Below are 15,126 nucleotides of genomic sequence, written 5' to 3' on the forward strand. Positions count from 1 at the left end.
TATATTATTTAAATTGTAAAATATTTAGGATACAGGCCTACATCATAGTAGTACTGCCTTGAAATTCCTTAAATTATTGTACAGCATCATCTTTTTACTGTAGTACTACAATGTTTATTACAGTTAGCCCACTGTAATACGAATCATCGCTGAAAACAAAGTGAAGAGTAAAAGCAGTAGCATGAGAATTAGGAAATGTGCTTAAGTTTCCTAAAAATAATTTCACAATGCAAAAAATAAAAAATAAACTTAATTGTCCTAAATTTAAGCTTCATATATATATAATTTCATTTATTTTATCTGATTTGAGGACATTTATTTAACAGGTTTTGTAAGAACTGCCCAAAGATCATGCAATTCCAGCATTTATATTTATAGAAACAGTAGTCTATAAATGAATTTATAATTTTGTTTTAATTAATACAATTTATACATTACCTGTAATCTACCACTATCTATTCGATCAGTTTACCAGTTTCAGTTCTCAGGTTAGTAAGGACGGACTCAGTACAAGCCCAGATTTAACGTGTCTTCCCCGCAATTAGCTTGTTCAATAATAGCAAATATACAAAGTATTTCATTTGTAGAAACAGAAAAAAATGCTTCTTTTATTACCTTGAGAGCCCCGAGACGACCTAATCTGAGCAGGGACGCCGCCATCGCTGTTCCCCTGTGATTACTGTCCGTGTGAAAAACACGGTTCGCAAGTCATCAGTAGCTCAATTTAAATGTTCAATGGGTTTGTACTGCAAGAACGTTATAAAAGTCTTAGCATACTTTTTATTACGTTAATATAGTTTTAAATGATCAGATAGCATGTGCAGACAAATAACCTGTTGACTATTAATAGATTCAGAAACGTACAACAGAGTCAAGTTTCAGGTTTGTCAAAAATAATGTCTTATTGTATAACCTTTTCATACCACCCGTACGTAGATAGATTATTTTGGGGCTTACAGACAACATTTATCATTAGTGTATTGTAATGATGTCCATCATTAAAACTCACAAAATTGCATAATAATTCCTGTAAAGAGAAAACATACAGATCATGTGTGGCTCAGTTTATTCATCATTCTTACCCCAAATATTTAAAACAAACTCTGACAAATTACAGCAAGCAAAAAGCATATATTTCACAGATAAGCTATACGGGTCTTCCCACCACATGTGCATTCAATACATGAAATAGCTTTTTTTAATGAGACATACGATTTTTTTTTAAAAATAGCTATTCAGTCACAAAATAATCTTGCTACATTTTTCACTTTTAACAATGAAAGACAAGTTATTTCATAGACTTTTTCCACATAATTGCATTGAGGCACAGGAGAGGAAAGCATACAAATATACAATGTTTACTTGGAGTTCACGTCATCAAATTTAGGTTCTGTAATGAGAAATAGAGATAATATTAGTCAACTGTAATGCAATTTCACGATCAAAAACAAACTTCCAAAATTTAAAAAAAAAGGCAAAAATCATCATAATTTGATACATTTTTTCCTGTTAAAGTCAGTCACAAATTACTTTCACACAACAATTCTTAAATGCCCCATGAAATCAAAATTGGTGTTTTGTGGCTTTTAGTCCTTGTCAAGCAATTTCATGGGGTCTTTAATTATTTATTTTTTTTTTTAAAAGGGACTTCTTTTCTGAAGCCTTTAAGCTTAACATTGACATACCAGAGAATTTAAATCCTGGAAAGGAGGTCAGGTCTCCACCACCATACAACCGCTGCAATTTAGTTATTTCCTCAGCAAGAGCCTTCTGGTACTCAGGACCTGCATCAACTAGACCACCAGCGGTACTGAGAAAACATTAAAAGTTCATTATAAATGTGAAATGAATGATAACGTTAGGACAGCAAATATGTGTAATATGTTCCTTAAAGTAATAGTTCACCCAAAAATGAATTCTCTCATTTACTCAAACTCATGCCATCCCAGATGTGCATGACTTTTATTTGTTCTGCACAACATGAACATTTTTAGAAAAGTGAATTGTGGTCAGAACGTTGAAGCTCCAAAAAGGACATAGAGGCAGCATAAAAGTAATCCAGAAGACAAAAAAAGGATTTCATATTTATGTTTTTCACCCACTCCTATCATATAAATTCTGAAGACATTTAACCACTGGAGTCTAATGGATTACTTTCATACTGCATTTATATGCTTTTTGGGCCTTCAAAGTTCTGATCACAATTAATTTGCATTGTATAGATCTAGAGCAGAGATATTTTTCCCAAAATCTTTCTTTGTGTTCTGCAGATGCACATCTGGGATGGCATGAGGAGGAGTACATTTTTCATTTTTGAATGAACCATCCCTTTAAGGCACAGTGACATTTACCTTTGCAAAGTGAAATTCTGCATGCGAAGGTGGTGTTTGATAATATGAAATGAGCAAAAAAACTGATTTCATCCTCTTTAATGCAGCACTTTTTACTCTGGGAGAGTTAAGTTATAAAGAAACTCACTGCTAAAATGATTCCTTGTTCATTGTGAATATTTAGTGTAGATGTGTACAAAGCACTGCCCACATAGAGGTCACTGCCAAAACAAACAACTTCCTATTGGAAAACACCATGAATTCGCATGCCAAAGTTAAACAAACTTGAACTCCACACTAATTTCCACACATGCATTCCCAATAAGATTACTGTATTTCGCCAGCAGAATTTCGCAGTACGAAGGTAAATGTGTCCGCTTTTGATTCTACTCATTTATTAATAAGTACCACTTACTTGCTATGTGTAGAGTATGAGCGAATTGCATCTAGGAAAAGTTTCTGAATGGGGTCTAATCCAGCTGACAGTCACAGGAAAAAAACAAACACAATAATTAATGCATGGTCAAAATATCTACAAATACTAGTCATACATATGGATACTAGAATCATTGATGCCTTGAACACCAAAGGAAAAAAATCTGTCTTTAACTCTCATGCATCAGAAGAGTGCCTGGTGTGAATACAGTAGAGTCTAAAGAAGAAAAGAACAGAGTCAAGGAGTAGGTCAGGCTGTGAGTAACTATGACAAGAGATTGCATTTACACTGCAAAGAAACGGAAGCATGTAACAAATGGCTAATAAACCAAAATGTGTGTTTCCCATAAACAAATGGCCACATGTTATATTGATTATTAATTCAAGCAGTTGTGCTACATTAATGTTGCATCCCCTCAAACTGTTGCTTCAGTTCCACATACAGCAAAAATAGTGCAAACTCAATCTCACTGAATGCACCATATACCACATTGGGAAAGTGTGTAAGGGGAACAGTGGACATTTCATATTTAGATTAGACATATAAACCAATATACATAGGAAAAGATAAAAGGATAAGTAATTGATTATAGAAATCATGCGATGCCCTGGGAAGAAGAGTGAGACAAAGAAAGTGTGTTTGGGTGAGGAGAAAACAACAGGAGAAAAATTATGTCAAACATCAAAATATATTGTCATGTTACCATAATTGTAACATTTTCCAAACAAAATTTGGAATGTGCATAATCCTTGGTGACATCAGTACCACCTTAACATTTAACACAACCTTTATTTTATCATAAACAAGACAGACAACCCAACATTCGTTTTGACAAATTGACATTTTCCTTTAACATTACCAAATGAAACATGAAAGATGTAGCTTTATATTCACACATTGGTACAAAATGGGGTTGGGTGTGAAAAATAATGGCAATATTTTAAAATAAGTGTATGGACGAGCATTGAAGATTGAAAACGAAGATAACATAATAAGAGGAGCAAAGGAAGGCAAGCGTTCAAAACATGAAACAGAAATAAGATGAAAGGAATGAGTGAATAAACAAAGAAACGGAAAGAAAAGGTGCATTTAAATATATAGAAGTTGCAAAAATAAATCTAACTAAGCAATAGCAGTCAGTAAATGAGAAGTATGCAGTGAAGAACATGCATTGCACAACATGTTGAAAAATAAAAAAGCGGCAAGCAAACACATATAATGCAAACATGCACAGAGACGGATGACGGAAGGTGGGAATGGGTATGTTCATAAACTGAAAGCCAGGCCATAGACGTAAAATCCACTGCCTAAAGTCTCTGAGACAAATGCTATGCCATCTCTGCCCAAGCTTAGAAAATGAGCATAGCCCTGAATGAGTGACATGAGTCTAGATTTCTGCATTAATGCTGAACTGTCCTTTCAAGAATGCTACCCACTAACACATATGCAATTTCATGAAAAAAAAAATCTAGCAAACAAACTTAAAAATATTGTAAATTAAATCATAAAAAGGGTAAACATTTAATTGTGCTGTGGTTACTCAAATTACATCATTACCTTTAGCATTAAATATGTAGAAACCCATAAAAAAATAAAAATAAAAACTCCTGTCAAATTTTTGCTGTATCCCAAAATATGAAATAGGGGTTTATAGGGGATATGGTGTATACCCTCAGGCGTCTCCACAACTTCAGCCGGATCAGTAGCATCTGTGATCACAGGGGCAGAATCGACCAGCTCTTCAATAGGAGATGCCTCTGCAACAGACTCTACAACAGGCTCAATGAGGGTAGATTCAGCCACAGATTCTGCAACTATTTTGGTCGTTGCCTCTACAACAGGGGCAGCTTCAGCATGTGGTTCTTGGGCAGGTGGTTCTTCTAAATGAGCAGCTTCAGAAGCTGGTGCAACATCAGGAACGGATTCAGCTGCAGGAGCTTCAGGAGTGGCGGCTTCAGCAGCTGTCTCTGAAGGTGCAGCTGTAGCTGCAGGGACTGGGTCATCAACAACAGGAGTTCCAGCAATTGAACTAGGCTCTGTGACACTAGCTTCAGCTGCAGGCACAGCGGCTTCAGCTGCAGGAGCAGCACTTTCAACTGCGACTTCAGCAGCGGCTTCAGCTGCAGGAGCAGCACTTTCAACTGCGACTTCTGCAGCGGCTTCAGCTGCAGGGGCAGCACTTTCAACAGCTGCGACTTCAGCTGCAGGGGCAGCACTTTCAACAGCTGCGACTTCAGCTGCAGGGGCAGCACTTTCAACAGCTGCGACTTCAGCTGCAGGGGCAGCACTTTCAACAGCTGCGACTTCAGCTGCAGGGGCAGCACTTTCAACAGCTGCGACTTCAGCTGCAGGGGCAGCACTTTCAACAGCTGCGACTTCAGCTGCAGGGGCAGCACTTTCAACTGCGACTTCAGCTGCAGGAGCAGCACTTTCAACTGCGACTTCAGCTGCAGGAGCAGCACTTTCAACTGCGACTTCAGCTGCAGGAGCAGCACTTTCAACTGCGACTTCAGCTGCAGGAGCAGCACTTTCAACTGCGACTTCTGCAGCGGCTTCAGCTGCAGGGGCAGCACATTCAACAGCAGCGGCTTCAGCTGCAGGAGCAGCACATTCAACAGCAGCGGCTTCAGCTGCAGGGGCAGCACTTTCAACAGCAGCAGCTTCAGCTGCAGGGGCAGCACATTCAACAGCAGTGGCTTCAGCTGCAGCAATTTCAGCTGTAGGGGCAGCGGCTTCAACAGCAGGACCAGTACTTACAACTGAAGGAGCATCAGCTTCTGCTGCAGTTGCAGTGGCTGCAGCACTTTCAACTGCAGAGGTAGTGGCTTCAGCTAAAGGAGCAGTACATTCAATTGCAGGGGCAGCGGCTTTGGCTCCAAGGTTAGTGACTTCTGCTGCAGGGGCAGCAGCTTCAGCAGTAGTGGCTGGCGCTTCTGCCGCAGTAAAGGCAGCAGCAGCTGGGGCTGCAACCGCCTTCTTGGGGAATTCCACATACTCTTTGTGCTGAACAAGTTTTTGTATATCGAAGTACGTTTTTGAAGCCGATTTTTCTAGGATGGAGGGTTAAACATAAACAAGTAATCGTTTGAGATATAATATGCACCATCAGGCCCAAAAGAGACTGCTACAAATTAGTGAACAAAGTAACATCTATTTTATTCAACATAGAGGCAGATCAGCATCTACTGGGATGGTTTTACTCCTCTAAATCTGAACTATGGCTAATATATATAATATATATATATATATATATACATACACACACACACACATACATATACATACAGTGGGTACGGAAAGTATTCAGACCCCCTTAAATTTTTCACTCTTTGTTATATTGCAGCCATTTGCTAAAATCATTTAAGTTCATTTTTTTTCCTCATTATTGTACACACAGCACCCATATTGACAGAAAAATACTTTCTGAATACTTTCCGTACCCACTGTATATATATATAAAAAAAAAAAAAAAAAAAAGGCATTTGACATGAAGTTTTAACCTGGATAACTCACACAAAGTAACAAGTTTTTCTGTAAACATTTTGTACAGTAACTGTAATTAAAAATTAAATGCATTTAAGAAATTGAAAACATTTACCCCAATCAAAAGATGTTAAAAATGAATAGGCCTACATAATAGAAAACATATAAAAGTCCATAATCACTCACATTACCATTAACAAAAAACAAAATTGGGAATTCATGGTCAAACATGTTTACACTGTGGTACCAGCACACAATCATTATACTTACATAAGAGGAATGAGAAAGGGTTTATCTTTGTATTGAGATGTGGTGAGTAGCAAGTTTTTCTTCATTACGAGTTTTTCTCCCACTTCCTCCTTCAAAAGAGAGTTTGTGACTTTTCACAGTGGTGCCAAAACCTGGGAATTTGGAGGAAGATACACCATCATGGAGTCCTCTTCCTTTGCCTTTCTGATAAAGACCCTCACCAGCAACCACCAAATGTAACATGAGGCTCTGCTTGAGCTGTGCCAGGAACAGGAGCAGCGATTCCTGGTCATCCTTCAAGCTCAAGCATAAGACCGGCAGGTACTACAGAGATTGATGGCCAGAGTCCCAGTGGGCGGTCTGCCTGCTGCTGTCGGGAGAAGCGCAACTGGCAGCACAACAACTACCTGTCGCCAACCTCCTAGGGTATCAGGACTTGAAGTGAGCCATCTTGCAATGAGTCAGCCGTAGCGCAGAGAAGCGCCGCCTGCGCTTCCGCTTGCTGATGCTTGAATTCTGACCCCAAAACCAGTTCCCCTTTCCTGTGGGCCGTTCAACCTACCATTTTCCCTAACCCTCACCACTCTCCCCCAAAGGCTGGTGAAATTACTGCTCTGGGTGTGGGCATGAAGTCTGGGCTGGCCTGCTGGTGCAGCAGGGAACCTGGCCATTTCCAATGCCCCTTGATGGAGGTGGAGACATTGGTCTGGATCCCCGATGCGCCACAGGCCACCCCCGATCGTACCGGATACCTGCGAGTATTAAGGGGTTGCATCCAAAGCCTTGGATTCAGGTTGTAATCAAACCTCTATTCACCAAAGCTTGGTTCAATCTGATGCTTTGGATACAAGCTAGCAGGTGAAGGTAAGGTGTTTGCATGGGGATATTCAAAATTACCCTGTAGTGATGGTCATTATTAAATTTCGGGACCAAAAGCATAGTGTTGAGGCTGCGGTTCGTCCCCGCCTCTCAAATCCACTAATCATGGGTACAACTTGGCGGGTATTTACTACTTTATTAAGGGGAATATGTGTGGATGGGTCCTGCAATAAAGTGTATCGTGTGGTTCGCTGGCTGAGGGGGCGGTGCCAGGGCGGTCTACGTCAGCGCCACGTAAGGAGGATGTAAGGGAAGGGGAAGTCTCTGCTTTCCCAGACCTTTGAGGATTCCCTGCAGGGGATTTCCCTCTGGACCAGACATGAGACCCTTAGGCATGCCTTCGACAGAGTGAAAGTGATTGATGGTCAACGCCTCCAGCCAGACGTTGCACTCGCATATCCATATTTTGGAATTATCAAGGATTGGTTTTATTGAGTAACGTAGGGCACTCAAAAGGAGGATACAACCCAATTGTTAAAACTGATGAGCCTCCAACGAGGTCTCCTAAGCAACCAAATTGGCCTGGTTGCTAGGGAGGATAGAGTGACATGGGGTAACTTTTTTGTGTTCGCTATAATGTGGTTCTCACTCTCTGTGGATGCAGCGGAGAATCGCATGAAGCCTCCACACGCACTACGTCTCTGCGGTAACGTGCTCAACAAGCCACATGATATGATGCAAGGATTGCTGATCTCAGATGCAGAGGCATAAAGTTTTATGCACTCTTTTTGAAAATAACGTTAATGCATGCTTTTTGAAAAAACAAAATTTTTAAGTCATTGAAATAAGGCCATATAACACATCCTAAACATTTGTCCACAAGCCTTTTGAGAACTGGATCTTGTAGCCTAGAATTTTTTCTACAAAATGTTGTGAACCATCCTGATCACTCATTCATACAAAACAACATAGTAATTTTACTTATGTAAGACACTTTGTGTTATAAAGATCATATGCGAGGAGGCGTGAACTATCATGAATATTGATTGTAATTCACACCCGAGGAGACAAAGACCCCTCCCCTGGGCCCATCAATGAGGACTGTGACAGAAAGAGAATGAATGTGAGGAGACTTAATAATCAAAATCAAGTTAAAAGAAGTAATCTGACTATACATTTTCTTTACATAAAGACTACACTTAATTTTAGACCTACACTACCGTTTTACCGGAGTGGTGGTGGTGTAGTGGTCTAAACCACATAACTGGTAAACTGTTAATCAGAAAGTCGCTGGTTCGCTCCCCACAGCCACCACCATTGTGTCCTTGAGCAAGGCATTTAACTCCAGGTTGCTCCGGGGGGATTGTCCCTGTAATAAGTGCACTGTATGTCGCTTTGGTTTAAAGCATCTGTCAAGTGAATAAATGTAAATGTTTAAAAGAAGTCTCTTCTGCTCACCAAGACTGCATTTATTTGATCCAGAATACAGTAAAAACAGTCATATTGTGAACTATTTTTACAATTTAAAAAAACAGTTTTCTAATTGAATATATTGTAAAATGCAATTTGTAATCAAAGCTGAATTTTCAGCATCATTACTGCAGTTTTCAGTGTCACATAATCCTTCAGAAATCATAATAATATGCTGATTTTCTAATATGGGCATATTTAAAGTGCATTTTACTCATTTATGCCCATAATAGATATTTGCAAGCACAAGCTTTGTTGATGATAATGAGGCAGCATAAACACTAGATAAAATATTATCTAAACATTCATATTATTTTTATATCATATTTCATATCATATAGCATACAATTTAAATGCCTGCTTTAGCCAAAACAGCATTTAAATGTAACTAAAGCGTGCCTATTAGGACATATTTCAAATTGCAATACTCTGAATCCTGGCTGGCAAGTCTGGAAACAGTCCCACTAGTAAAATATGTACATGTTTATATAAAATAGCATGTCAACTAATGAAAACTAAATGACTTACTCATCTGAAATTGTATCCTCGGCTGGATCAAGTCACTCTTCAAAATATAAACGTTCAACTAAATGACTTACTCGTCTGAAATTGTATCCTCGGCTGGATCAAATCACTCTTCAAAATATAAACGTTCATTGGAGTCCTGCTCTTCTTCTGAGGAAAATTAACTCTTCGTCACTATCCAGGAGTTTTCTCTTCCAAATGCGCAGAAAAGTGAATGAACTTTGTTTTTTAAGACACAGACGGGTGCATTTACCATTTGCATTGATCGCCTCAGCACATTACCATATGAATAGCGCCCTCTGCCCGTGGGTGTGATCACATTAGGGATAATTAGTTGAGCCAGGAGAAATTGTACATCGCTATCTTTCATACCAATTACATTGCAGGAGAATATTTTGTTTTTTATTTGAATTGTTTTATTTAAAAGTACACATTTTAAGCTTTCTTCAGACATATGTTTCATGTTTGTGTGATAAATATTCGCAGAGTTTCAGTTCATTTGTGACGCGTTTCAGATATATGCTCGCAAACCCAGAGACTGCTAACAGCTCACCCTTTTTATTTTCTTTATTTTACAAAAGCACAAGGTTTTGTTGATATTATGATTGCACTCAAATAAAAGGAGACCCTTTATGGTCTCTAATGATGTCTTACACTTATCTGTATGCCCCAAAATTACGGAGAATTTTATGTTGTAATGACGAAACAATCCAGCAGGATACGCCCGTCGACCCCAGAGTTTTAATAGAGTTAGATCGGACGGCATCACATTTTGTTGGTCCTGGTGGACTATGCAACATGATATCTGGATGCAGTGCCCTGCGCAACTCTTCAGAATAATCTTTCGATTATTCTGAGTGGGGATTCCGAAAGAAATACTCACTGATTGGGGCACTAAGTCTATGTCACGTAAACTATTCAAACTATTGTGGATTAAATCGATTCGGACCAGCATTTACCACCCCCAAACGGATGGCTTGTTTGAACAATTTAATCAGACCCTAAAAATGTTTCGAAAAATGTTACGAAATTGGGACAGGTGGCACAAGCCCCTATTATTTGCATTATGAGAGGTCTTGCAAGCCTCCACAGGGTTCTCCCCATTTGAATTACGTCAATGTCCTATGGTAAAATAAGATGCAGGACCTTAAAACAGCAAAAACGAAGTTAAATACATTATTGAACTGACAGCAAAACTCCACACAATAGGGAAATGAACACAGTAGAATTTGATCCATGCTCAAGAACTGCAAAGCCGGCTGTATAATAGGGGCCGGGAGATAAAGTTCTTGTATTGCCCCCCACATCGAGCTCTAAATTTCTCACCAAGTAGCAAGGACCTTTAGAGGTCACATGGCATGTAGGGGAAATTGCTTAGGAGGTGAAGTGAACAGATAGAGGCAGAGCACGTCAGATTTACCACCTCAACCTCCTAAAATAGTGGAGAGAGGTGGTTTCCGTGACTTTGGCGATGGTGGTTCTGGAAGGGAGCTCGGACCAGAGGTGAAATTAAAAGCCACCGATCGGGTTACCCCGTTCACTTGTGGAGACCACCTCTCACCATCCCAAGTCACGGAGGTTGCCAGGTTGCAAGGAGAATTTTCTGACGTGTTCTCAACTTTTCCTCGGTCATACGAATCTCATAGAGCACCATATCAAAATGACCCCAGGGGTAGTGGTACGTAGTAGTCCCTACCCATTAGCAGAGCACAAAACAGAAGTGGTTCATGAAGAATTAAAGGCCTGCTGGATATGTAGTAATAGAAGAATCCCACAGTGACTGGGCTAGTCTGGTGGTTATGGTTTCTAAGAGCGACGACTGTATGGATTATAGAAAAGTCAATGTGGTGTTTAAATTTGGTTAGGCGCTGCTCACTTTTATTTGACACTGGATTTAATGAAGGAACCTTGGCAGATCCCCTTAATTCCCTTGTCCCGTGAAAAGACGTCATTTTCCACACCGTATGGATTGCACCAATTCATGACGCTTTCATTTGGTTTTTCAGGGCCCCGGCAACGTTTCAGCGGCTCATGGACAGAATTCTCAGACCGCACGCCGCTTTAATTTTCAATAATGATTGGCAGCGGCACCTGCGGCATCTGAGGACTGCCCTAAGGTTGTTGAGATGGGCGGGACTCATAGTAGTACACAATTGGGCGGGTGGAAGTACGGTAACTGGGCTTCCACTTAGGTCATGGGCAGGTGCAGCCCCAAATTTATAAGACCACAGCAATTGCAGCCTGCCCAAGTGAGACAGTTCCTGGGGCTGGCTGAATATTATCGTAGGTTTATGCCTAACTATTCAACCGTCACCAGCCTGCTGACTGATCTGACTAAAATGGAGGCACCAGATCTGGTCCAGTGGATAGAGCCGTGTCAGAAGGCGTTCAGGCGGGTGACGGCTTCACTTTGCACAAGGCCATTATTGCACTCTCCTAACTTAACTCTCCCCTTTATCTTGCAGACAGATGCATCGCACAGAGGGGTGGGAGCGCTAATGTTCCAGATGGTGGAGGGAGAGTAGCGCTCCATGCTGTACATTAATCGAAAGCCATCGCTGAGAGAGACTAAGTACAGCACAGCCAAGGAGTGTTTGGCCATCAAGTAATAGGCCCTCCAGTACTATCTGTTGGGGCGTGCTTTCACCCTCTGTTTGGACCGCGACCTACACCAGTAGCTCCATCGCATGAAGGATGCCAATGCACGGATCACCCATTGGTATCTAGCTCTCCAGCCTTTTAAGTTCGAGGTGGGGGTTACAGATGGCTGTTGCAGATTTCCCCTCCAGAAATGGGGGGGGGGAGAGTAAGTGACAGGCAGGATGGTTCCCCGGCCTGAGTCGGGTGATGGGGGCCTGAGTGAGCGACGTCTGTTGAGAGCAAGGCCGTGAGAGAAAGAGTGGTAAAGATGGACACCTGTGGGAAATCACCTCTAACAGCGGTTTTGTGTTGCAGTGAAAGCTGGAGAGGGATAAAAGGGTAGTCCAAACCGCCGGAGGGGAGAGAGAAGCACACAAATCTTACTGTATGTGTAAGAATGTTGAGCAGAAAAGCAACCGGTTTGTGTTAAGCCGAAAACCATTGTTAATAAAAAGACTTGCGTTGAATTGTTTCCCCGGCTCCTGCTTCCACTTCAAAGAGTTTGTGACTTGTCACAGTATGTTTTAATAAAAAAAAAAAAGTGTCAATCGTTTTGTGCTGTAATCGCAATAAATGTGACAAAACAATAGGTTTGTATACATTTGGTAAGGTCTTCAGTATGGATACTGTGTTTATTTGCATGGTATTAGTCCCATATGGCACAGCTATAGAAAAAGAACAAAACACACTCTCCAACAGGTTCAGAACCAACAGCTGAGGTCATGGACATACCTCCTGCAGGATTTAAATTACAGTCTGCACATGCATGGCATGTAGATCTGACCTACAGAACCCTCCATTCCCCAAATGCAGGCTACTTTACAAGATATACTCAGAATACGATTACAATAACTTAAATATATGCAGCATTTACCTTTGTTGGACTTTTTGGACTTCTTGCTGTCCCCAGAATTTGAACTGAGAGCAACAACTGGAGCTCTTACAAAACTCAAGCTCTCCGCCTGCAGATGCTAAACAAAAAAAGCAACAGAAACAACATAGATTTAAAAACAGACCATGAATACCAATGAATAATCACAACTACCATTTCCCCCTTAAAAGTAGAGAAAATGTTGACTTTGACCAGTTTTCGCACATAAAAGCTGAGGGTAAACATTTTAACACCTTGACATTATTTTCATTCATAAAGGGCAACTTGAGTGTTGTTCTTTATTTTATTATTTTATTTTGTTTCACAAATGAAGCTAGGGTTGTAACACCAAGAATTATAACACCGCTGACAAATTCTCTTAAAAGATACATTTTTTAAGATAGTGTCAATAGAATCACAAAAATGCATCACTAATCAGACTTAAATCAATAAATCATAACATTTTTCCTGTAAAAAAAAATATAATCTTTCAAATGAACATTAAACAATGTTTAATGACATATTTAAATGAACCATGTGGAAAAAAATATAGCTAAATTGTAAACTAACAACTTTTTGAAGATGGTTCACTTTATGCGCATTTGAGCAGGTTCTTCTACCTCATAACTTTGACCTTGGAAGAACTTTACACAACTTTGTTTTCAAAATACACCTTTTTTCACATTAATAACACCAATGATGTGAAATCAAAGGAACACAGTATTTTGTAATGATTTAAAATATGAATTACTTTTTTGTACACTTGTTAGCCTTGCACTAAAGCTTAACTTAAGAAAATAAAATAAAAAACAAAATAAATGCATATATATCTGTATATGTCATAGAAGTGGTGTACCGAAGGGGACAGAGGTTTTCTTTTTTCTAAGCAATTGACAAATTAAAACGTATTTTCTAAAAATGCTCAAGTCAATGTAGAATCGAAACATTTCATAGAAGGTCATGTTATAGATTATTCATTTTAAAGGGAGTTTTAGAATATTGTAAATTTGTTCATGACCGAAGGGACATGTTTGTCACCACAATCTGATAGTCGCTTTCACAAATCTTTGAGTGGTCTCAGCAAGACAATGTGCTCAAAAGTACACCATGTTCTCAAGACACGTATGCGAAGTTGACCAACATGCAGAAATATTCTTCAGTTTTACTTGTTTTTGCAAGGGACATTCATGCATACAATTGTTGATAATACTACATCATTAATGGCCCAACTACATCTAACAAACAAATAATATAGAAATAATTAATTGCAACTTCTACATATAAAATGTCATTTGCATACAAATGCTTTGGTAGAATCTCATTCACATCGAGTACTATGAATACTTCCAGTGTTGCGTGAATAAACGGCAACAGAACATTATTTGATCGAGTCGGATTGGATTAAATGCTTCAGTGATTTAACGCTTGAGCAACGCTATTGTGTTCAAATAGGCTCACAGTCTGCACATTTTCAGTGATTTTGCATGTCGTAACAAGTTTGTAAATGCATGCATGCAATTGTATTGATAAATGTCGAAAATAACGTTGTATTACCCTGAGAGATCCAAGTCGTCCTACCCTGAGCAGAGAGGCTGCCATCTTTACTGCTGAATCCCTATGAACAAAAAAAGCAGCTGCATGAAAATGTTGTCAATCACAAATCCTCACAGCGTGTGATTGTAAATGTTAGACATCTCTCTAGTCGATTTAAAGTTCGTTCAACCATTATTGAGCACAACGGTTGCTTTGGGCAAATTATAATTTGAACGAGATTAGAGCTGTTTTGTTGTTTCTTCTTCTTTGGCTTCCGTTATTTCAAGACTAGACAGCAAGAGATAGAAAATGCAACAACACACATTTGACCATGTTTAATGATCTTTTATAACCAAATCATAAATAGTAGGAATGCCATTGGCTTCTATGGTAAATTTACCTGACTATGTTTAGAGATGTTTAAATCAAAGCTCCAGTTTGAGGAGATCCCACAAACGATAGCAACTGAACTTAAGAAAGGTCACAGTAAAGTAAAGAGAGTAAATCACAAAAAGTGTGTTGCATGCATGCATGCACTGCTTTAAAGTACCGTCCTTGCGTAACGAGCACGCCCCCTCCTGCAGCTCACCAACGGATCCTGTGTGTCTCTTAAAAACAACTAAATGTTTCTCTGACTGCCAAATGAGTATTCTAATAATAATATACAATATTTACAATAACTCGTTGTGAAATGTATGATTAAGCATTCACACCGTATATTTTAATACTTCCCATCCCACACACTCGTAATGGCGGGTTTTTAATGCCAG

The 15,126-nt window shown here is 39.6% G+C and overlaps 1 protein-coding gene across 1 annotated transcript; it reads right to left on the reverse strand.

The window, feature by feature from the left end:
• Positions 1-447: 447 nt before the first annotated feature.
• On the reverse strand, positions 448-15,112 carry LOC127655167 (transcriptional regulatory protein AlgP-like). Its single transcript, XM_052142815.1, has 7 exons — positions 14,757-15,112; positions 14,378-14,438; positions 12,827-12,923; positions 4,437-5,816; positions 2,746-2,809; positions 1,686-1,810; positions 448-1,390 (listed from the first exon to the last, which is right to left on the reverse strand). The coding sequence occupies exons 2-7, from the start codon at positions 14,420-14,422 to the stop codon at positions 1,359-1,361; spliced, it is 1,743 nt and encodes a 580-aa protein (XP_051998775.1). The 5' UTR covers positions 14,423-14,438; positions 14,757-15,112; the 3' UTR covers positions 448-1,358.
• Between the last annotated feature and the right edge of the window lie 14 nt (positions 15,113-15,126).

Source organism: Xyrauchen texanus, chromosome 14 (assembly GCF_025860055.1).
Source record: "Xyrauchen texanus isolate HMW12.3.18 chromosome 14, RBS_HiC_50CHRs, whole genome shotgun sequence".
Taxonomy (NCBI): domain Eukaryota; kingdom Metazoa; phylum Chordata; class Actinopteri; order Cypriniformes; family Catostomidae; genus Xyrauchen; species Xyrauchen texanus.